This window comes from Carassius carassius, chromosome 35, assembly GCF_963082965.1.
Source record: "Carassius carassius chromosome 35, fCarCar2.1, whole genome shotgun sequence".
Lineage (NCBI taxonomy): Eukaryota > Metazoa > Chordata > Actinopteri > Cypriniformes > Cyprinidae > Carassius > Carassius carassius.
This window is the reverse complement of record NC_081789.1, coordinates 15,738,023-15,765,340: the sequence shown is the minus strand read 5'-3', so window position 1 is coordinate 15,765,340 and position 27,318 is coordinate 15,738,023. Positions and strand designations below refer to the sequence as shown.

Here is a 27,318-nt window from a genome sequence, read left to right as displayed (position 1 = left end):
AAATATGTATAATAAAAATTCATTTAATATTTGGAATCAGTATTTGTATTTTCAGTGGCATTGTGAGCAGTGGCATGTTCATTTAGTAAAAAAATTTATTTTCCACAGCAAATATTGGTATATGCGGTTTAATCATTTATTTAAAATAATTCATTGGTATATCATGAAACATCATGGTGTAACAATTAATTGGTAAATCATTTAAATAATTTCATAAAAGATAAACAGCCATAATTGTAGCTCTAATATGGTTTTAAATTTTAAATTCCTTTTTTTCTGTCTTTTGTTTTGTTTTCACTCAGTTACTATCAGTTTTATAGTAGATTTATTTTTCTTTAGTGTTTTAGTTCGTAATTTATTAGATCAACAGCCCTAATTAGAGGTGTATTGTAGCATTCAATTTTGAATTAGTTTTTATTTTATTTTCAGTCTTCCTAGTTGTTTCCGCTCTATTTCCATGTAGTTTTAATTCTTTTTAGTGTTTTATAATTTCAATTTAATAAATGTATTAACAAACTTAATTATAAGTTGATCATAGGTTTACATTTTAAGTTAGTTTTTATTTAATTTACATTTTTAGTTGTTTAATTTTTCTGTGATATAGTTTCATATAGTATTATTTTTTATTGGAGTTATTGTATTTTTGCGCTGTAAGATTTTATTTACACCATTACAATAGCAGTATTTTCTGCTTATTACTACTTATTGCAAATAATGGCAATTATCTGCCTTTCAGTATTGTAGTACATTATAAAAAAATTGAAATAACGTATTGAGTGTAAATGAACATTTTAATTCAAAATATTAAATGGATAACACCTTATTAGGACAATAAAACCCTCCCTACACCTACCCTAACCCTACCTTATACTATTTCAACTTTTTGATTATTTCCTTCAGTTTTATTGAAGATAAACGCCTTTCCGATGTGATATGAGATCTGAAAAGGGAGGGGGAAAAAGTTTGGCTAAAGGCGGATTCTAACCCGGGTCGATCGCGTCAAAAAGACTACGGCACGGTTTTAACATTTATACTGCTGGTCTTTTCTAGTGTTGACTGCCCCAGTCACACATTCGTTGGTGGAGTTAGTGTAAATAGCCTCTGCCAAGAAGGTGGACTATTTACACTTAGTGTAAATTGACACTCCATATTTTTAATTATTTTTCAGAGTGTCTATTTACACTGCGCAAATAGCCGGCCTTGTTTAATTTTGACGCGATCGACCCGGGTTCGGATCCGCCATTTGGCGAACATTTTTTCTCCCTTTTCAAATTTCAAATAAAATTAGAAAAGCATTTAGCATTTCAATGAAAATGTAAAAAAAATGTAAAATAAAATTTAAAGTAAATTTTCGGAAAGGGTTACGGTAAGTGAAGGTTTTATAATGTACTACAATACTGAGATGCAGATAATTGCCACTATTTGCAATAAGTAGTATAAACAGCAGAAAATCCTGCTATTTTAACTAAATGTAAATACAATCTATAGATATTTGCTCTTAGTGTAAATGGCATCTATCCCTAAGAAAATATGCTATTTTGACTTGTAAATAGCATCTATTGCTATTTTCTCCTAGTGTAAATAGCCTCTATCGCTATTTACACTTAGTGCAAATAGCCTTGTTTTTTTTTTCTCCCCATGTATGCATGCTGACCTGTGGATGGGTAGACTTGTATATTTCACAGGTATCTTTGACAGTCTTTTCTTAACTCCGGGGCTTTAGTTATTTCTGAAGAACTCATGGTGAATCATTTCCTCCCTGGACTGAGATGTTTGAAGACCGATATGGAGCAGCTCTCTCCAGAGCATGAGGTATTAAATCAACATTTTAAAAAAACATTTTCATAATTGGTTCTTTGTCATGTCTGTATGACATAACTACAACAACCACCCATAATTCTTCATTAAATACAGTCCCATAACAGTCCCTTTTCCAAAGGCTGGTCTAGTCTTGTCATCCTAACGTTTTATCAAGCTGTATGTCATGTAACCCAATTTCTATTTATTTAATTTCCTTTGCCTAGTAATGTCCAGCTGATGTGCGTGTGTCTGCGTGTATGTCAGACTTCCCAGCAGTGCTCTAAGAATACTCCCTCTTTTCCTGTTTGCCCTTTAGGTTATTCTCAGTTCCATGATAAAGGAGTGTGAAATAAAGGTAGAGAACAAAGCCATTGGAGAGGCACAAGGGTGAGAAGACAAACGCATTCATTTTATTCATACAGTCACCATGTTTAGTGTTCTTATTTGAGGAAAATCTAATGAATACAGTCTCTGCTTCTCCTGTTTTCGTTTAAATAACTCCCTGGCCACAAAACTAAACAAGCGAACAAGTGCTTATTCAGTAGAGGAGTGAAAATAAATAATTTGACAAGATTCTCAAGAACACCTACTCAATCTTACAGTAATCAGGAATGCTTTGCGTATGTTAATTTCCTCAACGATGTATCTGTTTGAGTTCAGGTTGGGTTTGACTCAATGTCTCCACTGCTTGATAGTTCCCATCAGGCATTGCAGGTCACTGGTTTAGCCACATGATTATTGCAGACCCGCTCCATTTGGGCTGTGCCTGTAGGCCAATGGTACTTCAGCTTCATATTACACTTAAAGCAGCTGTGTAAAGCTACATGGACACATACACTGTTATTTATTTAATATTTCCACTCCAGATTTGGTGCTGACTGTTTTTTTGTTATATAAAACGTGGCATAGTATGCACTAAATGGATTTTTATTTGCTGAAATTTGAAATTTTTGCTTGTTAAGGACTCTCTCTAACTTTTCCCTTTATGTTTCCAAAACGAAACATACCCAGCTTACGAACATGTGTGGCACTCTTTAAAACCTTTAACCTAAAGATGTGGCTTGATTATAAACAGCACTTGCCTTTTAAATTTCACAGTTGGTATCGTAGCAACGCTTCCAGTGGTTTTGTTGAGATATTTATAAATGTTCGAACTTTATAACTGCATTGAAGTCTGTCATTGTGACTGTCACTGAAAGTCGGGATACATCGGTTTACTCTGTCTTTCACAAATGGTGTGGGTTGTTCTGCCGTGGGTTATCCGGGATCATTATATTTAATTAGTTGGGCGGGTGACATTTAAACCGTGAATGTTTAGGGGAAACAAGTTTAAGAGCAAGATGTAAAAAAAGATACAATAGACAAAGTGATTTACTGAGTTTCTGGTGTTTTTAACCATAAAACATAGATGGTGGTAAAATCTTCACTCAAAAATGATTCTGTTCATCACATAACTATGTGTTATTTCTTTTGCATGACCTTTCAAAGTTTTATTCACGCCCAATCTGCTGAAATGTGACAGTGGACATATGGTATATACAACTAATATATTGCAACAAAAAAAAGCTAAATGTGTCACATACAGTTTTCAAATAAACATTGAGCAGCACAAAAGTTTTCAGCTTCGATAATAAGAAAATGTAGCGTTGCCTGAACAGGAAGAAATTTAATGTAAACATATTTAAGTTTGTAAGTTCACAGTAATTAAGGTCTTAATTGAAACCAGACGCGAGAGAAAGAAAACACATGTTTAACAGTATATTGGACCCAGGCAGCTCTTAAAGTGACAGCAGTCTAATATTCCTGCCATTCATGTTAATCATTTAAATAACAAAACAGAGAAAATCTTTCACTGCTCTTGATTAAATTATTTTTGTAACTTTAAGAAATACATTTAACACAATGAAGAATATGCAATGTTTTTATATATTTGATTACTTTATACAGTGTATATAGCATTTCTTATTTATTTGTTCTACTGTAGTATTTTTGTGTCCTATTGCTTCTACTTCAAAACTTTATTCAAATTCTAAATGTATTATGTAAGTCTAGAAAGTCAGCAAATAAGCACTTGCATCTAATGACAGAAAAAATTAATTTGTCGCGATCTCAAAATGTTTCATTATAATCAGTGAAGCTCTTATTTACATTGTGTTACACTTAGTAACAATCAGAGGATTTGCGAGCATCCAGGCCATAATTCAGCACTTAGAGGTTTGTGATTCTGAGTAACTTGACCGCAGTGGCCAGTCACAGGTGTTCAAACACAGCTGTGACTTACTACACTGCTCAATGCAATAGAAACGTTTGATGCTTTAAACAGCGCAAATTTGTTTCGCCAATATCTTATTTTTACAGTTTAAGTAGGGCTGCTTTTGATAGATAATGTATTAATTTTATTGGCAAATTACAGTTGAGTGTTTTTAAAATTACATATTTCTACAGAAATATGAGTATGTTGCTTTCTAGTGATAATGTTAGTGATTTGTTGAATTAAGGGCCATTCACAAGAAGGACAATAACTATAAAGATAACGATATAGTTCTAAAAATCAGGTTCTTGTAATAACTTCTGATTGTGAAGCATACAAAACACATACAGAAAATATATCATCATAATCATGTCTATTTGCTTTCATATTTCATGTGTAGAAAATTTTTTAACTCACTTTTTTTTTAATACAGAAGATCTAGAGACTGAACGTACTCTGACTCGCGCATGTGGAAGAAAACGGACCGTGCTCTCCTGGTCACATAATTCAGTGGAGAATTAATAGAAATTATATTAAGAACGTGAGAATAAATCTGTTCTCAGATACCAATGATAACATGAACTCCGCATCATCTTCTCTCTTAGAATACTCTTCTTCGTTGTTTGTTTACACTGGTTTTAAAAACGGCGCCACCATTCTCACTCAAATCTAATTGGACAGCTCGTTTCGTTGCGAAGCGTCGGGGAACGAAATCGACACACAGGACGAAATATAAATAAATCTTTGCTTTTTCACTCCACAAATGATCACGCCTAGTGTGAACAGCCCGATAAGGATCTATTGTTTCGATGCAAAGGTGTCATTGCACCAAATTTTCATGTTCAGTGTGAAAAGGCCTTTACTTTCTAACGAAGTACTAAGTTGCTTTGAACTAATTTCCAGAAATGAATCAAACTTACAAACTCTACCATAAGGTATTGTCATTGCCATTTTGGCCCTATCAGCAGCCGGTGCTTATACGAACCTTGATTGGTGGGTGGATTCTGACCTATGAATGCGGTGATGTCTCTTTTCAGGTCCATCTCTATTGCAGCGAGTCTGGTGGGTGAGGATGCAAAGACCAAGTTTCTAAGTAAGATGGGCCAGCTGACCACCTCAGGTGCCATGCTGGCGAATGTTTTCCAGAGAAAGAAATGAGAGCTGCTTTGGGTGTTTCCCATGAACCCTCCACTTTCTGGGATCTCCTACTTGAAGTCAATTGTCTGCCTTTTTGTTCGTCTTTGATTTAATAGGCTATATTTTTAACATATTTATGTCTTAAATTTTTTCCAGCCTCCAAAGAAATTTGCACTCATGTTTCAATGTGTCCTTTTTTCTCTCTCTCTCAATTTTATTTCTAAGGCTTATTTGCATCACTACACCTTTTTTTGTTTGTTTTTTGGACAATGTGAACTTTATGAAATCAAAACAATGATTGCTTCCTCGTCTTGTTGTCGTCTTTTATGTGCTGCTGTGTCTCTGGAGAATATTTTCTATGAGTGTGTAAAATTGTCTGGGGTTTTGTTTCTCTTATTTTGGATATGCTCCAACAGTAAATAACTGTAAAATCCAGTGAATCGAGAGAACAGGACCCATTATCATGTATATTTGAAAATCCGTGTCATAAGATAATAAAAAGTGAAGACCACTTACTTCTGATTCGGCGTGTTGTCTTTTGAACTGTCATTCAGATGTTTTTTGCTTTCAGACATCAGGCTTGACAGCGGTAATAATAAATCTGCACTTACATGCACTTACTGATACAGCAAATCAGTAGCACATTGTTTGCATGAGGTTCATATCAGTTTATTTACAGCATATCTCTAATGGCAACTGAATTTGTGCTGTATATTTTACACTTCGACAGGTGTTACTACAATAAACGCTTGGCCTTGAAAACCAACGAAAAAACCATGGCTTGTTTTCCTCTGCATTTGGAGAAAAGGTTTCAAAGTTCAAGAGCCCCTGGATCACATGGTCAGCAGTTGGTGGGAGGAAATACTGCCATGATTCTACAGAATTTTGTGTGTTAGATCATTTATTGACTGAAGGAGAACCAAATTTGCATGTTAATTTTAATTTTTAACTTTTGTGTTTACCCTCAGCGCTAGTGTAACTTTTATTATTTCATGCAATTCATTATAAACGACAGAACCTGTATTTGCATAAAATATTTTCTTTAGCACAAGGTGACCTGCGCATGATTTGGAGCTGATCTACGGTAGTATGTGGAAATTTAACCAGCAGGGATAAGTTACTCATGAGTGCGGGGCAAGAGTTGAAGAGGACTGTGAGTCAGATGCCAGGAACATTTCCAAACCCGGAGAGAGGAGAGAGCTGCTGCATAAAACCACGGGAACATTCAGCCTCTCTGTTTTTATTCCTGTTGCGCTGTTGACTGAGTGCATAACAAGACAGCAAACAGGAACTAAAAGCTCTGAGTTCCGGCCAGAAATTTGACCACTTTGATGGCAAGTTATGAAGGAGTTCTGGAGAGTGCCAGGTTCAGCCTGGGTTCCTCACTCCTACAGATGTTTTTATGGATGGTTTGGGGGGGGATTTGATAGGGTAATTATAATCTGAGAAGTCAAACTAGGAGATACTAAATCATATCCGAGATAGTCAAAATGTCAGCCATAATCATGAGATAAATAAATTGCAATAACTCATAATTATACCATAAAAGCCAAACCTATGATTCTTAATGACATCCTAAGCCATAACTGTGAGATAAAAAGTGATGAAATGTTTACATTATGAGATAAAAAGTCAAACGTATAAAATAAAGGTGAAATTATGATCATTAAACTTGTCATAATTAACTATTTATTGTGAAAGTATCAATATAAGTAATAATTATTGTGACTATTATCTCAATCTTGACTTTTTATCTAATTATTCTGTCTAAATACTAGTCTTATTTTGACTGTTTTAACTAAATATTTAATATTTTAAAGTCATGGTTTTGTCTCATAATTTTGATCATTTTATGTATTTGTTTTTTTAAGATTTATTTTTGGCATTTTTGCCTTTTATTGTGATAGGGTAGTTTAGAGTTGACAGGAAGTGAATTGAGAGAGAGAGGGCAGGCCATAGCACAACAGCGCTGTATGTCAATGTATCGGCACCAATTTTTATCATTTTATGTCATAATTTCAACTTTTTGTTTCATGATTATGGCTATGTAATTTTTAGACCGAATTATCTGATATTTTAAAGACTTCTTGACCTTAAAGTGGTCTGTTTTCTATCATTTCCTATTCTATATTTTAATGTTGGTTGCCCTATACAACTTTAAGTCAACGTATATACATATAGATGTATGTATATACAGTCGTGGCCAAAAGTTTTGGCAGTGACACATTTTTTATTTTTATATATACCGGTAAAACGAGTCAACATATACAGTGTTGACCCTTGTTCTTCATAACCTCCGCAGTTCACTCTGGAATGCTGGATATTAGCTTCTGGGCCAAATCCTGACTGACTGTGATCCATTCTTGCCTTAAAGTTCTTGGAGTTAATCAATTTGTGGGCTTCTGCTTGTCCACTCACCTTTTGTGGACTGACCACAGGTTCTCTATGGGATTCAGATCCGGGGTGTCGCCTAGCCAACAATCCAAAATTTAAAAGATCATCACCAAATTGCTCATGGATCATTGGAAGAAGTCGCTCTTGCAGTACGTTTTGATACCATTATTCATGGCAGTGTTTTTGGGCAGAATTATGAGAGAGCCTAATCCCTTGATTAAAAAAAAAGCAACCCCACACATGGATGTTCTCAGGATGCTTCACTGTTAGAAAAACACAGGACAGGACTCCTGTGGGCATTCACCTTTTCTTCTCAGAACAATCGATTTTTTTCAGATGTCCCATACAGTCGGAAGGGAGCTTCATCAGAGAAAAGTCTTCTGCTGTCCAATACTTGTACCTCCTGTTAAATTTCAGTCTGTCCTTTTAGTTTTTCTTGGAGAGAAGTGGCTTCTTTGCTGCCCTTCTTGACACCAGGCCATTGTGCAAAATTCTTGGCCTCACTGTGTGTGCAGATGCTCTCACACCAACACACTGCTGCCATTCCTGAGCAAGCTCTGCAGTGCTGGAGACACGACTCCTCAGGAGGAGACGGTCCTGGCTTACTGGACACTCTGGGACATCCTGAAGATGAACCTCCCCTCTTTAAGTTCTTGATGATCTGGTAAACGGTTCTTTCAGTTGCAATATTCTTTGAAGCAATTTCCTTGCATGTGAAGCCATTTTGATGCAAAGCGGTGATAGCTGCACGTGTTTCTTTGGAGGTAACCATTGCTAACGAGAACAAAATGATTGGAAGCACTTCTTCCCTCTTTTTATAGCAATCAGTCTGCTCTTCCAATCTAATCAGTATGATAGTGATTTCACCTGACTAGTACTCGTTCACACTTTCACATGTGCTGCTGATATCATAAGTCTATTAATGAAAGCTGGTCATTTTTTAAAAAAAAAGTATTATTTATTTATTTATTTATTGTGAAAAGTTCATTTTTTTTGGCCAATTAAGCAAACAATGTGAACTTTGCAAACTTTGCAAAACAAAATTTATGTCACTGACAAAACATTTGGCCATGACTGTATATATATATATATATATATATATATATATATATATATATATATATATATATATATATATATATAGTGTCTTGTTCATCATATTTATTTTCATATAAAAGCAATAGAACTGAAGTCATATCATTTTTATCAACATTACAGCAAATGATTGAGAATAATGCGATATCCGTCTTTGATCTCATTGGTATCTGTTCCACTTCGAGAGGTCAGAACTGTCCGTCTTGACTGAGCTTATTTCACGCCTCCCCTCACTGCAGCCGCCCACTCTCGCCTATATTTCAGGCGAGGCGCATCTCAAACAAGCCTATAATTTAAAATGGGAATTTTTGGCATAACATAAATACACAGCTGCATGAAATATATCTCACTGTCTAAGTAGTTTTAGGATATCAATATCAATAAAATCTTACATACCCTATATTGTGCCTTTAACCACAGTGACAGTGATACAATTTCAAATAGGAGCCTGTATTATGTCGATTCTGTCACCCATTTATATACTTTTTATAAAACAAATGTTCTCATGTTGTTGCATCACCCTGACTTTTTTTGTTTTTATTATTTATGCCCCCCAAAAAATACAATGTTTTTAATCATGAAAGCATAACATATTCACATGGGTTGGTTCAGTGTTGTTTTTTTGAGCTGGAACAATCAGTCTACTGTGACATCTCTATATCTACCTGACATAGCAGCTTTGGAAGGCCTCCAGGAATTAAGGACACCATGTTCACCTGATTTGCATGTGGGGTGGTGTGGTAGCTGCATGGAGGAGAGCGCATGGATGCCAAAACATGCCCTTCAGCTTTACTGATGACTGTTATTCAAAGCAGCCAGCGGTGGCTTAAAGGAACAGACACGGCAGCTTTGTTCTTGAAAGCGAGAGGGATGGTAAATTAGTGAAACTTCTGGCAATGCTTTAAAAAAAAACCCACATACGACCCGATTCCGAAAGCATCGCTATCTGCCCCCAATCACCCACTAAGACAGATGCCAAGTGAGCAATTATGAGCTGACAGTTAAACAAGATAAGAATTACGGGCAAACAACTCATTTTATCATGAGGCCACAAACTAGTGGACCACTGCTTTCCAAATCTCATTAAAAACATTATTCGTCATTTAACTACATGTTATTCTTCTGAAAACTGTGCTAGTTCCCGGACCACAAAACCAATTTGAAGAAAAGGTGCATTGTTTTTTTATCATTTGAGGTTTGGAGGAGAAATTAAGGTTTATCTGCTGAAATTAACGGGAAAATGGGATGATGTTAAGAATAGGCTTGCAAAATATTTAATGCTCAAAATATGGGGTTTGTCATAGTAAACAGTAAACTACTGTATTTGCCCTACAAACGTATTTATGATTAAATATTATACATACCAGTTTGCAATGTTTTTGTACAGCTAAAATCACTGGAAATGGCTGACAATAGAAGTCTTGCACATTCAAGTTCAAAAATGTGTGCACCTGTTCTTATGTTAAAAAGGGTGGACAGGGACAATTAAATATTTACTCACAACAACTAGTTGTTGAACTAGTCTTTGATACAAGGCTCATCCATTTTTTTTAACAGATTTTATAACTATTTTATTAATAAGTTGTTGACTTTGCTTGTCTAAAGCATTGCAGATTAGTCACACTCCAGGTGGCATAGCAACCATAAACAACCTATCTGATTGGACGAAAATCTGTGTAGTGCAGGATGAGTCATCTTATAATAGAGTTTACATAAACTAAGTTTTTACATCTTGCATTCTAAATTTATATCTAGCAATTCTGAGTTTACTTCTCACAACTTGCTCGCAATATAAAAAACTTGGCTATAGGCTAATAGCGACTTTTTATTTCACAATTCTGCAATTCTGCGATACCTTTGCAGTTGTATTTTTTTTATCCGATGGGAGAAACAACCTTCCATAAGTGAGTCTATGTTCAAAAATGTATACTTGCTCATTTTTTTATGATTTTAAACATTAGTATACTTTTTGTTGATTTTAATCATATTTTGCATTAAAAGTTTTAACTTGACAGTCTAATCAAAATATGACTCGAGAAAGATATGTTCAAGGGATAGCCTTCAGTATTCCAGCACTCTTTCGTGTACACTAGCAAAATAGAGCTTCCATTTTTGATTTTGGGGGATTTATAGGAATCTCACAAATGTGTCTTCACCACACTTGGCTAAGCGTTAATGCTTGACGTGGCGCGGTGCAACTAATCTGCTTCAGTGATTGTCTGGTTATATGAACGTCACCCCGTTTATATGTGGACCACTTTGATTACGAGAAATGGGAGGAGCGTGTGAGAAATTGAGCAGCTTCCACATGACTGTGTAGACTAGAGCAGTGGAAACACAGGGAGAGTAGCAGTCGAGGCGTGGGTGAGTGAACATCATGGGACATGCTCTCTGCTAATGAACTACAGCAGTCTGGAGCTTCATCCTAAAGCGCGCAGACGTCTGCTGCTGACCCTCACTGGAAAATACAACAGTACCCAAACTGAGATTACAGAGTCCTGTCTTAAAGTTTAGAAAAATGAGAGTGAATTTTTCAGCTAGTTGGATATTTCAAGGATGGATCACACACTTCGTTCTTGCTCTGTGCACGCAGGTAAGTTTGTTAACTATGTTTTGACAAATTATGACAACACCCCAAACCTTTGTCTTTGAATTTAATAGGTAAACCGGGAACTGAATATTATGAGGAATTATTATTTTGCACTCTGTTTAATTGTTGGCCACCACAATTCCAAACTGCCTCATTCCCCGCTGTTTATTTTAGCGCATTGTTGCGAAAACTGGTTGTGTACATTAGCGATCATAGACTGTGTTAGCGATGTACGAATCGAGAATGACTCGTTCTTTTGAGTCGGATCTTTCCAATGAATCCCAAAAACCCATCGCTTGGTTCGATCTGACTGAATCGGCCCAAACGGCTGTCGTGTCAACAACTTTTAGATGATTCGTTAGAGGCATTAGAGCAGTATATGAGTAGTGAACCGAGTATTTAAGTTATAACCGAATGGGGGAATGTTAAAAAGTAAAACGCATTGCACGTATGTTTGTGAATTTATTGACTGTTTTGTCATCACGCGCACGTAACGAGCTGGTCAAGTGACGTAAATTAATTTTAAGATTGTTTGACATTATAATCTATTATAAATTATATTATAAAATTATAAATCTAAAATTAATTATGGCTGAAAGACTCTAACAAACTAAACTGGGACGTATTAATTACAGTGAAGTCCAAATAATGACTGATTAATCTTTTTTGAACCGGTTCATTACAATGAACTGTTCAAAAGAACCGCTAGAACCAACTAGTTGGATGTCAAGTCACTAATTTAGTCTGTGGCTCAACATTGAAAAGACATACCTAGACATAGGCATTTTTGACCGAACGTGCTCTGTAGGTTGGCAGCTTACAAAGTTTTGAGACACTTCCCCACTCTTTCCTTCCCTGCCAGATTCTGAACTTTTCCCTGCAATCTGAATTGTTGCACACTTTGAGGGGAACTCCATGTGGATGTGGCTGTTTCTGGGATTGTGCTTTGCACACTTAAGGTTAAAACCATCATGAACAGTTTTTCCTTTTTTCTTTTTTTTTTTTTAAATAAGAAGTCATAAGATCTTTCCGCCAAATGTAAATTTGATACTGATCAAATGTAAATGATCATTACATTCCCAGGAATTGTGTAAATCTCGAGCTCAAAAACTCTCAAAAACATGTATTGTTCCATGCAAACATTTTGGGAAAAACCATAAAATTGGAATTTGACAACTTCTGTTATTAATCTTAACAAATTTTACCCCCTCCCCTTTTTTTTTCTCTAAGCCCATTTTCATTCATATTTCCATTCATTTAGTTGTTTCTGACTTATCTAATTTTGTATCAGATCAAAAGTTTTAACATGTTTTCTGTTGCATCACATATAGGTCTGAACATGTGTTTACCAGGTTCTACGATTATGAAAGAAAATGTCAGTATATCTGGAAACTCCAGCGCTTGCCTCTTTCGACCTTTGACACTGAGGGGCATTTTCTTCAGATGATGGACAAGTGTTTTGTAAACTAATGATTCTGTTAAGCTATAATTAATTATAAATGACTTTTATTCATATATACAGTTCTAGTATACAGTAACGCAGCAATGCAGTTTTGTTTTGCATTCATAAACAATAAATGCAAGGCAATGCACGTGACTGATCTGAGTCATTAGGACTGATATCTGAGTGCCTCTGATATATGCAGCGAGATCCTGCGAGAAAAGATCTCTATGTGTCCGGTGCATATTTTCTAACATGTAATTTTTCAGGGCGTCTCTGACCATGATCTTATATATTTAGACAATGAAAATATGTTTTGCCTGAGTATAGCCTTACATTCAAATGCAGAGGATCAGAAATGAACTCTGGACATTCCTTTGGGTTTCCTGTGTTTTTTTGTCTGTCATGTGTCCATCAGAAGGTCTTTAGGTTCTTCAGAAGTGGTAGAAAAACCCTTAGAATTGCGTCTTCAGCTATGTTTAATGAAACAAAGAGGAGATTATTTTCAATGTAATTTATTGTTTAAAATTTTTGTATTAGGTTTTTTTTTTCACATTTAGACACACTGTAGTAGGACTAAATAAATATCCTCAAAAGTTTGGGATCAGTAAGACTTGTAATGTTTTTTAAAGAAGTCTCTTTTCCTCAGAAATTAAAGAAAAGAAAAATTAAATTAAAGAAAATTAAAGAAATTAAAACTTTTATTCAGCGAGGTTGTATTCAATTGATAAGAAGTGATAGCAAATATTTATATTGTTATAAAAGATTTCTATTTGGAATAAATGCTCGTCTTTTAAACTTTTTATTCATCAAAGAATCCAGAAGTATTGCAGTTTCCGAAAGAAAAAATATATAAATATTTGGCAGCATAACTATTGCCAACATTGATACTTCTAATAATAAATCAGCATATTAGTATGATTTCTGAAGGATCATGTAACACTTTACTGGAGTAAAGGCTGATGGAAATTGTGCTTTGCATCACATAAATAAATTATATTTTAAAGTATATTAAAATAAAAACCATTATTATATATTATAATAAGATGTTGCAAGATTACGTTTTTTTTTCAGTATTTTTGATCAAATAAATGCAGCCTTGATGGGCATAAGAGTCACATAAGATAGTGTGTGTGTATATATATATATATATATATATGTATATATATATATATACACACACACACACACACACACACACACAACTTGTTTCATTTGAATAAATTGAGCTTTCTTCCTGATGAATATGTGTTTTTTGTTTTAGTGAAGAGAAATAGTCCCTTGTTTAGACGAAACTTGTTGTCATTTGACAAATCTGATAAGGAAATTATATTTCCTCATGAATTTCCATGATACCCATGGATTTTCCTGAAATGATGGATATATCTATCCATAGATCCGTGATCAATTCCAGGAAACCTAAATAGAAAAATGTTTGTTTCTGCTTTTTTAGTTTTTGGATTTGCTTGAGAGAGATAAAGAGAGCTTCAATGTTTGATAAGTTGCCTTCTGTAGTCCCTAAACAATATTTCTCTTCCATTTTATATAATTTTAAGTTGGCTAGAATACAAAAAAAACGAAGGCTTTGCCCATATTGCTCATTTAAAAAGCGATTAATTTTTTCTCTGTGCTATGCAAAAAAAGTTGAATCTGAGAATTATTTCTACCTATTTTAACAGTCTACAAAAAAGTCCTTTTCACCTCCATGAGAGCCCCGCATGCTGAGCTTGGCACTATTTTCTTTTTTATTGTCTTTTCACATGAGTGACGGCTTGATTTTCTCAGTTTCGCACTGAATTAAAGTATTGCATTTAATTCTGCCCTGCTGTTAAACCGTGGAATGCTTTTGTGGTATCTGGAGGGATGTGGGTGGTGTTTTTTTGCTTTTCTTCTTGTTCTTTTTTCTTCTTCCGAGTTGGGCAATATCCCTCCACCATACACACACTCCCCCACTCTTTCATTCCCTGATGCTTTAACCACTTAAATGATCCTTATTCCATGAAGATTCTCATCCGACCAGAGCAAATGTTCAATCAGGCCAAACGCTGGGTAGTTTTTTGTGTTACAATAGAAATCACCAAGAGGACTGGAGATACAGTGACCCCGAAAAAATATTTGAACACTTTAGCCACACTCAAAATGCCATTGTATCAGATTGCGAAATAATCAACTGGCATGCATTTTTCAAGTAAAATAAATGTAGTGTTCAGAACTGATTGGTCAAACTTTACTCCAGTCTTCAGAGATTATTCTCAAATGCTGATTTGAAACAAACATTTGTTATTATGAGTTAAAAAAGAAACTGTGCTTCTCCCATGGTAAACATCTGTAACTAAAAACCTCCCATGGGTGAACTGTGAAACTCTTGAAGCTGCACGATTCATTTAGAATCTATCTATCTTTCGGTCTCGTCTGTTGAAGTGATATGTTGCGGTAGTTTGGACACAAGCATTTTATCATATAAGAGCCACTACGTTTGTTTAACTAATGTTGTAACTCTTAATTTCAGGCAGTACTGGCCATAAGCTGCCAACAAAATGAATATAACCACAACGGGGGATGCTGCAGAAAATGTGAACCAGGTGAGCAGCAATACAGTCTACTATGTAGAAGACACTATAAAGCAATCCATTCATTCATTTTATGGTGTGTGAGTGAAGCCTGTCTGGGAAAACTAAGATCAGGTCTAAATATACTAGTTTTTTCCCATTTAAAAAGCAGAAGGATAAGAAAAGAGGAAGAGGCCTACACACACACACACAAACTATAACTTCCACTATACAGTTCAAAGAATATCATCTTTTGCAATATGGACTCACTGACCTTTTCCAATGAGCAAAACAGCAAGCATGTTTACGTCTTTAGATGAGCAAACTTATTGCACAATATTTATTTCAATGCAGGAAAATACCTTTTCGCTCATTGTGATGGCAGTTCGAGCACAAAGTGCCTTGATTGTGGCCGTGAAGAATACCAGCCGGACTGGAACAGTGACACTAAATGTATTCCTCAGAAGTTCTGCGATGAAGGTCAGTGTCACTTAGGGTTTTTCTCAGTAGCTTTGGTGCATTTCTTGAATCGGACATCACATCATCTACTCACTTGTGCACATCATAAAAGCAGTTTCTCGTTCTTTTGAACAAGTTGTGATTGCTTTGGTACATTCATGTACATTTGTCTGCGGTTTCCTACATTATGAGTTGCTGTTGTCATGTTGTTCAAAATGTATTATATAGTTCTCTGTGTAATAGTCTTACCCTGCAAAACATCTAGTCATTAGTTCATCGTGTTAAAATAAATGCAAAATGGTTGATCTAGTTGTCATAAACTGTCTAACATATTTTTTTACACATTTTTGTTAGACACTTTGTGAATTTGCCATGAATTGTGCATCCAGTCTCTTTCAGTCAATATCCCACATAAACTAATGTGTAAATTTCCTTGTGATGCACTATGTTCATTGACATAAATAATTCTTTGCAAATATTAAGGATGATTCGAGAAATGCACCAAAGCGACTGAGAAAAACTGTAATATGTGTAAAGAAAGAATATCGATTAAATGCGCATTATATTTTGACACCACGCACTAATCATTCTCTACAGGTAAAGGGTTTAACCGCACTCGTCCACACAACCCTAAGGCGCCTGAACCGTGTCGGTGCAAGCAGGGTTTCCACTGCTCTCTGATCAACTGCGAATACTGTGAGGCCATTAAAAAATGTCCTGCAGGAGAAGGAGTCGTAATGGGCGGTAAGAAGTGCACAGATTTGACAATAAAAAAGATTTTATCATTTTAAATCTTATTCTGGGGCAAAATATTGATAAAGGGATAGATCATGACATAAATAACATGAAGGTGAGTAAATGATGACAGAATTTTCATTTTAGGGTGAACTATCCCTTTTATGCGTTTATTCAGAAGTTTAAATTGGGAGACATTAATCATATGCCTTGTAGATAGATGAAGTGGACCCGTGATTGAGAGTGCAGTAAATCAGATGTTCCAGCTCTGTGGTTTTGAGCTCAAGATTTAGTGCCAAATGGAAAGGAACATTATAATACAGTTCACAGAAATGGATCTGGAAACATTGTAGTTTACAATTTATCTTTAGCATCTTGACATTTACACTGTAATTAACATTTAAAAGCATCACAAGGCTTTCTATAACTTTTATATTTCTATGAATCTATCTATCTATCTATCTAGATGGATGGATGGATGGATGAATAGAAGGATTGAGAAATGATAGATGGATGGATGGATGGATGGATAGATAGATAGATAGATAGATAAAACAATAGATAGATTGGGAAAACGATAGATAAAATGATAGAAGGAGTGAGGATAGATAGATAGATAGATAGATAGATAGATCAATAGAACTTTAGATGAAAGAATGATAGATGGATAAAATTATGGATTGGTGGATAAATAGAACGGTAGAATGTTAGATAAATCAATAAATATATAGATGGAAAGCATAGATTGGTGGATAGACAGAACAATAGGTGGATAAAATGATGGATAGATAAAATGGTAGATAGAAAGTTGATGATGGATGAATGGATGACAGATGTATAGAACGATGCATGGATGGATAGTAACTGTGATGCTAAAAACAGAAACACAAATGAGAAGGAAAATAAATGCAATTCAAGTTTTTTTTTAGGATAAATACCTGTACAAATGTGTTCATTAATCTATTGATAGTATAATTCTTTATCGCTCTCTTTTTTGTAGAGATGGACAGAGCTTCCTGTGTGCATTGTCAGTATGGATATTTCTCAGATTCCCTTTCAACAGAAGCCTGCAAGAAATGGACCGAGTGAGTATGCAGTCAATACAATAACAACTCCATAGGTTTAACAACAACTGGGAGTGTGTGCCACAAACTGTCATACACGCACACGCACACGCACACACATGCACGCACACACGCACGCACACACGCACGCACACACACACACACACACAACTGTTCTTTAACTGGACTCATTTGCAAAGTCACAGCTCTCATTCTCACAGGCGTTGTTTGTCTGGGGAAGGTCTCAGGCCATTTTTAAAAGCCCCCGCAGTCTTACCACATTGTGGTATTATGATTAATTTCTCCACCACTTCCCCTAGAAAGAGCCCCTTTTCTTTTTGCTCTTTGTATTTGTGGTTCCTCTTACAAGAGAAAATTGGGACCAATCAAACCAGAAGTGACCAGACTGTTGGGCTGCCCTTTGTTGATACGTCTAATTCTCTTCCAGCTGTAAAGCTTACTGTATTTCCTAAGCATATTCATTGTATTGATATATCTAATTCTCTTCCAGTTGTAAAGCTATCGGCAAGACCGAGAAACAGCCAGGAAGCTCTAAATCAGATGTGATGTGTGGAGTCCATTCTCCTGGTAGGTTATGTCAAATGTTTTGTGTTTGTTGAATTGAATTCACCTTCACAGAGTGGTGTGATGAATAAACCTCCTCATCTTCTCAGTTATGACACCCTGGGTGGTGGTGGCCATCCTCCTGGTCATCATCATGGTATCGCTGGTTGTTCTATTCTTGTTTTGCTGCAAGGACAAGCTGAACTTCCTCTCAGGTAAATTTAGTTCTGGGTCATGTTTGTTTGCTACAGTTTGTGGTAGATTCTTGTCTATGTTGTTGATTTAAAGCGTATTTTCTGACACCATAGTAAATCTTCGCACCTGTGTCCAAAACCTGAAAGGAAGTAGGAATCAACAGGTAAGGAAGTATATCTTAAAACTATAACTATATTAGCATCCACAATAACAGACTTTAACATTCTGTTTATTTTAAGCACACATAGAAGAAACATCATCTGTTATTTTAAATGCACTTTTTTTTTGATTGGCTGTCACTGTTCTTATCAGTTATCAGCTGGAAAAAATTATTCTGAAAGTGATTCAAACAACATTGTTATTGTTATAACTGCTGTGGACTGCCCTATTATCATAAAATGATGATTATCAACCATCATAATGCCTTCAAAAGCGGTCCTATTTATTTTATTTTAACTCATCGTCTTATAAAACAGTTACTTTATACATTTGTGTTTTTTATATATAAAAATTAATAAATGAATATTTTTCCACCAAAAGCATATTTGATCAGAAACTTTTTATTAATGACTGAATGTTAAAACAAATTTAATTTTGATTGTAACAAATACTAATTACAACTACTTAATTTATACTTTTTTAAATAAGAAGAGAAATAATTAAGAAAAAACAATGATGCAATGTTTTTTTTATATTGATGAGGAATTTTATTTTAGTTTATCATTGTATGAAATTTATGGAAAATATAATCTTATAATCTTTATATACAGCGGGGAAAATAAGTATTTGACACATCAGCATTATTATCATGTTGTGAGTGGGGCGGGGCCGAGGGACGTGGGAACAAGGAGTGAGGCCGGCAATGATTGGCAAATCAGTGACACCTGCGGCCCACCGCCGGTCTCGAGTCCCACGTAGGAGATGGAAGGATATAAAACTGGAGCGACGACAGTGAAGGACGAGAGAGGACCAGGCCTGGGATTTTAGTTGTGTTTTGGTTTTTATTTGAGTGCACCAGTCGTCCGTGAGGGGCTGGTGCGCTGTTTTGTGTTTATTTTTGTAATTAAAATGTTATTTGATTGTCCGCCGGTTCCCGCCTCCTTCTTCCGGATGAATATGAAGGTTTTATCATTACAGTGGTGCCGAAGCCCGGGAGAAGTAGGGACGCGCTGCTGAAGATCCCTCGCCGCTGTGGTGAATCCGCGGTGCCACAGAGCAGGCGAGGAGGATGCCGCCATGGACGCTCGAGGCGGTGCACTGGAGCGAGTTGGACGGCCAGACGACAGACATATGGAGGGGCGGCTGCCGTCCGTGAGGGAGCGGAGGAGTCGGCGCCGTTCGCCAGGGGGCCGGAGCCTGCTGCCTCCGTGAAGGTATCCGGAGGAGCAGGGAACGGGGGACTCCTGCCGGCTGCCCAAAACCGGAGGAGCCGTCGCCGTCCACCGGGCGGCGGAGGGGTGTCGTGCCGTCCGCCGAGGGCCGTCCAGTGCCACCGCCAGGCACCGCGGAAGAGATCGCTCAGCCGGTGGAGGGCCGAGCAGCAGTGCGTCTGGGAACCGGAAATTTTTTTTTTTTTCTCTCGTCTCTGTCGCTCCTCCTTCCATCTCCGTTTCTCTCGCCTCGTCTGTCCTACCCCCAGGTTCCCGCAGGTTCCCGTGAGCGGTCCCCCCCGGAGGGAGGGAGTGGGGGGAGTAGAGCGCAGTCTCGAGGGTACCCCCCGGCCTGCGAGGGGCGATGGGGGTATGTGGGGCGGGGCCGAGGGACGTGGGAACAAGGAGTGAGGCCGGCAATGTTTGGGCAAATCAGTGACACCTGCGGCCCACCGCCGGTCTCGAGTCCCACGTAGGAGATGGAAGGATATAAAACTGGAGCGACGACAGTGAAGGACGAGAGAGGACCAGGCCTGGGATTTTAGTTGTGTTTTGGTTTTTATTTGAGCGCACCAGTCATCCGTGAGGGGCTGGTGCGCTGTTTTATTTATTTTTGTAATTAAAATGTTATTTGATTGTCCGCCGGTTCCCGCCTCCTTCTTCCGGATGAATATGAAGGTTTTATCATTACATATCAGTAAGGGGATTTCTAAGTGGGCTATTGACACAATTTCCACCAGATGTAGCCATCAAGCAAAATATTGAATTCATACAAAGAAATCAGAACATTTAAGTGTACAAGTTGAGTCATAATAAATAAAGTGAAATTACACCGGGAATAAGTATTGAACACACTTTATTTAATACTTTGTAGAAAAGCCTTTGGGGATTACAGCTTCTAGATGCCTCTTGAATGGAGAGACCAGTCGTCTGCATTGCTCAGGAGTGATTCTGGCCCATTCTTCCACACAAATGGTCTTTAAATCTTGAAGGTTCCTCGGGCCTCTTTTATGAACTTTGATCTTCAGTTCTCTCCATAGATTTTCTATGGGATTTAGGTCAGGCGATTGACTGGGCCATTCAAGCAACTTGATTTTCTTTCTTTGAAACCACTTCATGGTTTCCTTGGCCTTGTGTTTGGGATCATTGTCTTGCTGAAATGTCCACCCTCTTTTCATTTTCTGGTAGATGGCAGCAGATTTTTATCCAGAATGTCCCGGTACATTTCTCCATTCATCCTGCCTTCAATAATATGAAGTCTGCCAGTACCCCTTGCTGAAAAGCAGCCCCAAACCATGATGCTTGCACCCCCAAACTTAACTGTTGGTGTTCTTCGGGTGGTGGGCAGTGCCATTTCTTCTCCAAACATGGCTTGTAGAATGACTGCCAAAAAGTTAAATTTTGCTTTCATCTGACCGTACTATAGTGTCCCAATAATCCACAGGCTTCTCCAAATGCTCTTTCGCAAACTTTAACCGAGCCTCAACATGCTTCTTGTTTAGCAATGGAGTCTTGCATGGTGAGTGTGCATGGATGCCATGGCGATTCAGTGTATTGCTTATAGTTTTCTTTGAAACAACAGTACCTGCTGATGCAAGGTCTTCCTGAAGTTCAGACTGATTGGTTCTTCGCTCTTGGAGAACTCTCCTGATTATTCTTTGAACTCCTTGAACAGGGATCTTACGTGGAGCACCTGATCGTGGCCGGTTTATGGTGAACCGATGCGGTTTCCATTTCCGGATAATGCCCCCCACAGTGCTCACAGGAACATTCAGCATTCTGGAAATGCACCTATAACCATTCCCCTCAAAATGCTTTTCAGCGATAAGATTACGAAGATCTTGAGAGAGTTCTTTGCTTTTACCCATCACGAAGTCTTTCCTGTGTGCCTCCTGGGTAATGAGAAGCCTTCATAGGCCATCAATTAGGACTAAAGCTGTTGATATCAATTAGTACTGACTTTTTTTACGCGGTTCGGCCTTTCGTCCACACGAAAACGCAGTTTCAGGGCACCGAACATTTTTGAAAACTACGGCCAGGGTGAGCATTTTCAGAAACGCCGGTTGCAGTGTTTTCGTGTGGACAGTATAACCGGGGTTTTTGCCTTGCGACGTCAGAGTGTGCGCCGTTATCCACTGTGTTTGACGTCAGATTGTGCGCTGCTTACTGCTTCTGATTGGCCAAGGTGACTTTACAATTTGGGTTATATCGCCGCCTGCTGATGTGGCATGCTCTTGACAGCGCTTGATAGCACGTTTTTGCGTTTTCATGTGGACGGGATTTTTTTTTTAAACGCAGGAGGAAAAACTCCGGTTATAAAAATACCCGTGTCCGTGTGGACTAGGCCTTATTCCCGGTGTCATTTGATACTCTACTTCCAAAATAACCTGACCCAATAAATGTGCATTTCAAGGGTTGTAAAGAATTTGCTAAGTTTCCATTACTAAATTACTCAAAGCTGTGTATTTTTAGAAATGTTTATGTATCTCTTCTGGGTCAGAATGGACCTTAATGCATTATGAGGGCTAAAACTTTATAGTTATTGATTGTAGTTTTCGTACTACAGGCCCACACTGATCTTACTTTCTTTTAGGAACCTATGACTTCATACCACGGTGGAAACGGTCCACAAACCCTGCCTTTGATTTGCCAAGAACGAACCCCGCCAGAGTCCCTGATCATGTGTCCCAGCACCCAATTAACCATTCTTGATGAAACATCGACTTGCACGGACCAAGAACAAGACCAAGACCGAGCTGAAACCTCGTCAGGCAGCTCCAGCGAGGAATCCGGAAGTGGATCTGCGTCTCCTCTGTCAGGCAGCTCCTGCAGCTGTGTACTTTTAATGAAGGAGCCCATAGAGGTCGGAGAGAACGAGGACTGCAGTCAGCTGGTGGCCACGGGTTTGGCGACATGCTGCTCATGCAGGCCAGGAGATGCCATCGGAGAAAACGTGCAGGTCGTCAGCCTGAAAGAGCCTCTGCTGTGTGAGAGCTGCTCATCGGACGTCCTGCTGGATCTGCAGTACTCCCATGAGCTGTATTTGGACTACAGTAGCCCTTCTGGCAAAGAAGCCATGTCAGAGATGAGAAGCATCCAAGGGGACCAAGGTCTGGTTGCAGGGCTGTATAGACAGAACGAACCTTGTTGCTGCAGCATAGACTCCACCACCGTACCTCCTCTACCGTCAGTCAGCGCTAATGACCAGGGCCTCTCGCTGATCCACAGCGATGACCCCGACTTCCAGAACCAGTGCTCAGAATCAGCTCTCACATCAGGTAAGACATTAACACATGTGAAAATAGTGTCAAAACAAATGAAAAACTGTCTGTGCATGTGAACTATTTGAAGCTGTTGCTTCATAGTGCAGTACCCATGAATCTGTTAAAATCTTTAGCACATGTGTTTGTGTCAGATTTACAGGCACTGCCGTGCGTTCTATTCCAGTTGGACAAATACAGTATGATATTATGAAAGATGGGAAATGATCAGCAGCCTCAGTAATAGCAGGTCAAAAATGCACAGAGAGATCGTGTAACAGATGGCCAAGCTAATAAACTAGTAGCACACTGTTGTATCGGCTGATGTGTTGCACTGGTTTTCTGGCCATATATCACGTTTCAGCAATGATGGATCCCTGTGTAAACTTTTAATTAAAGGTGCTAAAATACAACCCTTATAAAATGTGATTCTTTCTTTACTAATGGTTATAGCAAACATTAATAAATTCCTATATATATATATTAGTGCTGTCAAATTGTTAATCGAGATTAATCGCATCCAAAATAAAAGTTCTGTATACTGTATACATTTATCATGTTTCTATAAATACAAACACATGCATGTATATATTTAAGAAAAATATGTTATGTTTATATATTAAACATATTTAAATAGAATATAAAATAAAAGAATATGAATATATAAATCTATAAACGTAAATATTTTCAAAATATACACTCTATTCGTGTGTATAATTTATACATAATAAATGTACACTGTACATATACATATATAATGTAAACAAAAACTTATGTTGGATGTGATTAATTGCGATTAATCATTTGACAGCATATATTTGCATATATATATATACACAATATATTTATAAATATAAATGTATTTATACAGGAGGATAGGATTCAAGTATATATATATATATATATATATATGTGTGTGTGTGTGTCTGTATAAATAATATATAAATGTATTACAAATATATTTAATCTAATGTAACCTATATATATATAATCTACATATTAATAAATTATAAATATGATTGTATTTATATTGGGGAAAGGATGAAAGGACGCATTGAATTGTTTGAAAATGACAGGAAAGACATTAAAATGTTACAAAAGATTGTATTTTAAATAAATGTTGTTCTTTTGCACTTTCTGTTAATCAAAGAATCATGTATCCACAAACATATTAAGCAGTAGCTATAATTGTTTTCAATATTGATTATGATAATATATGTTTCTTGAGCACCAAGTCAGCATATTAGAATGTTTTCTGAAGACTGAATGTGATGCTGAAGACTGTGATGCTGAAAATTCAGCTTTGCATCACAGGAATAAACTGCATTTGAAAATATATTTAAATAGAAAACAGTTATTTTAATTTGCTATAATAATATAAACACTCAAAGTTTTGAACTGTAGTGTATATCTTTTAAATAATCTTAAGCATTCACAAAATAAATCCTTACACTTCAATAACACATTACTTAACAGTGTCTGTGTAACTCGTATTCCATCCTCTTGATATTAATACCAACTCAGCAGAGGGGTTACACAATATTTACACATGTCTTTCATTAGTGTTCTTCAGTAATATCTTGTAAATGTAAATACACAGTAACCTGAACACTAAAATAAAGTGTCATGTCTTGTAGTAATAATTAGAACAAGCACTTTCAGGTCATGTGTGTTCCAGTAAGTCGTTTTCGTGAAAATATGGCAGACAGCCACCGCAAAGAGTGGGTGTAGGGTCCTTTATGGACCAGCGGTAAAATGACTAAAAGATGTGTGAAACATGAGTCATTTATAGTCTGTGTGTATATTCAGAGGAAAAATAGGAACCATACAATCTTCTCATGTTGAATTTTTTAGTGGAAGGAAGCAGATTTGTTGCTCAAGAGGAGTCGACACAAAAACTGCTGTTCAGTGCTGACATGGCATTATTAGCTTCCAGTTTGTAATGTAGACTATTTATGTGAACAACTAACGTTTAGAGTAGTAGTGTAGTGTATTCACATGTTTCAGCAAGACTACAAAGAAGTGGCACAGTTCAACTTTTTCATTGTTTGGTTTGTTTCACGTTTTAGGAGCCACGGTTACGGTACAGTTCGGTATGTGCGATGTTTATTTAAAAAAATAATACTTTTTAATAAAAAAAATAAGAATATTCTATCCAATTACAAGCAACAGCACAAAAAAATACAATAGAGTAAAGATATATTAAAAAAAAAAAAAATCTGTTTTTTTGTTTTTTTTTAGGTAGTTCTAGCATAAGTTTTTAGGTACAGAAATTGAATAAAGTGATCAAATGTAAAACAGCATTGCATATTTGACTATATAAATTACAGATATTTCTTTATTAAAGTTATAAAAGCTTTTTAATCAAGAGCAGTGAGTGATTTCTTTGTTGTTGCTGTTTCTATTAATATAAAGACACTTTAAGAGAATGCACTGATACAGCAGGCCTACGTTCAGCTGGCTTTATCTGCTGTAGGATACTTACCAAGACGGGCATTTTGACATAAATTTTGTCTGAATTTGTCCATTTAAACACAATACTTCAGAGAGAGCTTAATATTTGCGTGCGTTCTGAGGCATGGGTTTGCGCGCTTCGGATGAGCGCACGCACAAATCTTCTCATTTCGCGCGCGAGCTCGCGTACTTTGGATCTTAAATGTTTAAACTTGCAAAGCTTAAATACGTTTAGTTTAAACACATATTAACGTGTGCTATTCGGGTCCCTGAATCTGTGAGCGCGCGCTATCAGCACCCGGGTGATGACGGAATAAATGACTGTTCATATTCCAGCACAGGGCATTCGCTTTGAAGAGTGAATGATTTGTCCAGGGTTATTTATTTATTTATTTATATTAATACTGTCAAACGATTAATCGGATCCAAAATAAAAGTTCTTAAGTAATATGTGTGTGTACTGTGTATATTTATTTTATATAAAGACACACACACACATAAAGCATTTATATATTGTATAATTGTATCAAATACTAAAATAATGACATTATATTAATGTGATTAATCGCGATTCATCATTTGACAGCATTAATATTGACAGCATTAATATATGTATATTATACACACACATACACGTATAAATACGTTTTTTTTCTTTATATTTTATTTTCTTTCAGCTAGTATCAAAATGTTGCTCCTATTTGTTAAGTTACAGTTGACGTACTAAAATACTAAACAAAATATAAAAGATCTATAATAATAAATACAAAAATGTCAACAACAAAACAGAAAATATAAAAATATTACTAAAATAATGAAAAAGTTAAACATAATGGTAACTATAGACATTAAAAAACAAAATCTAATAAAAACAACAAAAACAAAACAAAATTGCTAAAACTTTCAAATTAAAACTGATACAGATAATATAAAAAAAAATACAAAAATAATGACATAGAAAATAAAAGCTAATAAAAATGACAAAAACACAATAAAATTGTCAAAACATAACATAAATTAAAAATTAAGACAGAAAATATATAAATTACTAAAATAACTTAAAAAATAAAACTTAAAAAAAATAATAAGATAAAATAATAATAAGATGATAATAATAAGTAAGATAAAACACAAAACAAAATCTAAAACAAAATACAAATAATAATAAAACAAATATAATTTAATAATACAAACTGTATAGACATTAAAATAAAACAAAAACTAATAAAAATGTAAAAAACACAAAATTACTACAACTAAAATGGAAATGAAAACAGAAAATATAAAAATTACTAAAATAACTAAAACTTAAAATTGATCAAACTAAATTGGCATATTAAAGAAAACAAACTAATAAAAATGACAACAACAACAACAAAAAATATTAAATATAGAAATAAATAATACTAAAATAACAGTGGTGTTAATTTGTCTCCAGGAAAGGAATGAATATTAAGTTCATGGAAATATAGTGTACTGTTTCTGCCAGCTTCCGCTAACACTGGTTCTGATGCGTTGTCTATTTTTGGCAGGTCAGGTGACAGGAAACAACAACACTACTTTTATCTCCAGCGGGCAGGTGATGAACTTCAGCGGTGAGGTCATCGTGGTGTACGTCAGTCAAACGTCACTGGGGAGCAGCGGAGGAACAGACGAACCCTTCAGCTGCCCGGTTCAGGAACAATCCAACGATGACAGTTTTCAAAGCGAGCCCAAATCTAACCTAACCACAACACCGCAGGCCAAGAGCAGGAACGGACACCTGGAAAAACACCTGCCCGTGCAGGAAATGACCAACGACTGGTCCTGGCAGAAATAAAAAGCTGCAAACATCTCCTACTAGACTGGAATTGACTTTGCCTTTTTTTTTAATGATAACTATTTGATTAATAATGGGCCTACGACAGCCTGTATAGCAACTAGAGTGCTATTTCATGAAAAAATGCTATGCATTTGTTGA

The 27,318-nt window shown here is 36.3% G+C and overlaps 2 protein-coding genes across 18 annotated transcripts in view; both read left to right on the top strand.

Moving 5' to 3' along the window:
- Positions 1-5,705, top strand: part of relch (RAB11 binding and LisH domain, coiled-coil and HEAT repeat containing) — a 49,464-nt gene extending 43,759 nt beyond the window's left edge. For all 17 annotated transcript variants that reach the window (XM_059524587.1, XM_059524589.1, XM_059524591.1 and 14 more), the window contains 3 exons: positions 1,724-1,812; positions 2,117-2,187; positions 5,089-5,705. In XM_059524587.1, the coding sequence (XP_059380570.1) occupies positions 1,724-1,812; positions 2,117-2,187; positions 5,089-5,209 (281 nt within the window). In that variant the 3' untranslated portion in view covers positions 5,210-5,705. The remainder of the gene's footprint in view (positions 1-1,723; positions 1,813-2,116; positions 2,188-5,088) is intronic.
- A 5,187-nt stretch (positions 5,706-10,892) lies between these two features.
- On the top strand, positions 10,893-27,200 carry tnfrsf11a (tumor necrosis factor receptor superfamily, member 11a, NFKB activator). The gene is made up of 10 exons (XM_059524565.1): positions 10,893-11,270; positions 15,218-15,290; positions 15,612-15,737; positions 16,314-16,460; positions 17,452-17,536; positions 18,027-18,103; positions 18,190-18,294; positions 18,388-18,437; positions 22,238-22,922; positions 26,891-27,200. Exons 1-10 carry the CDS (start codon positions 11,196-11,198, stop codon positions 27,175-27,177), a joined length of 1,710 nt encoding a protein of 569 aa, XP_059380548.1. The 5' UTR covers positions 10,893-11,195; the 3' UTR covers positions 27,178-27,200.
- The last annotated feature ends 118 nt before the right edge of the window (positions 27,201-27,318 follow it).

Coding starts and splice junctions, on each gene's coding strand:
- tnfrsf11a (XM_059524565.1), top strand. CDS start 11,196: ATGAGAGTGAATTTTTCAGCTAGTTGGATATTTCAAGGATGGATCACA. Junction 11,271..15,217: donor TTCTTGCTCTGTGCACGCAG/GTAAGTTTGTTA, acceptor TCTTAATTTCAG/GCAGTACTGGCCATAAGCTG. Junction 22,923..26,890: donor AGAATCAGCTCTCACATCAG/GTAAGACATTAA, acceptor TATTTTTGGCAG/GTCAGGTGACAGGAAACAAC.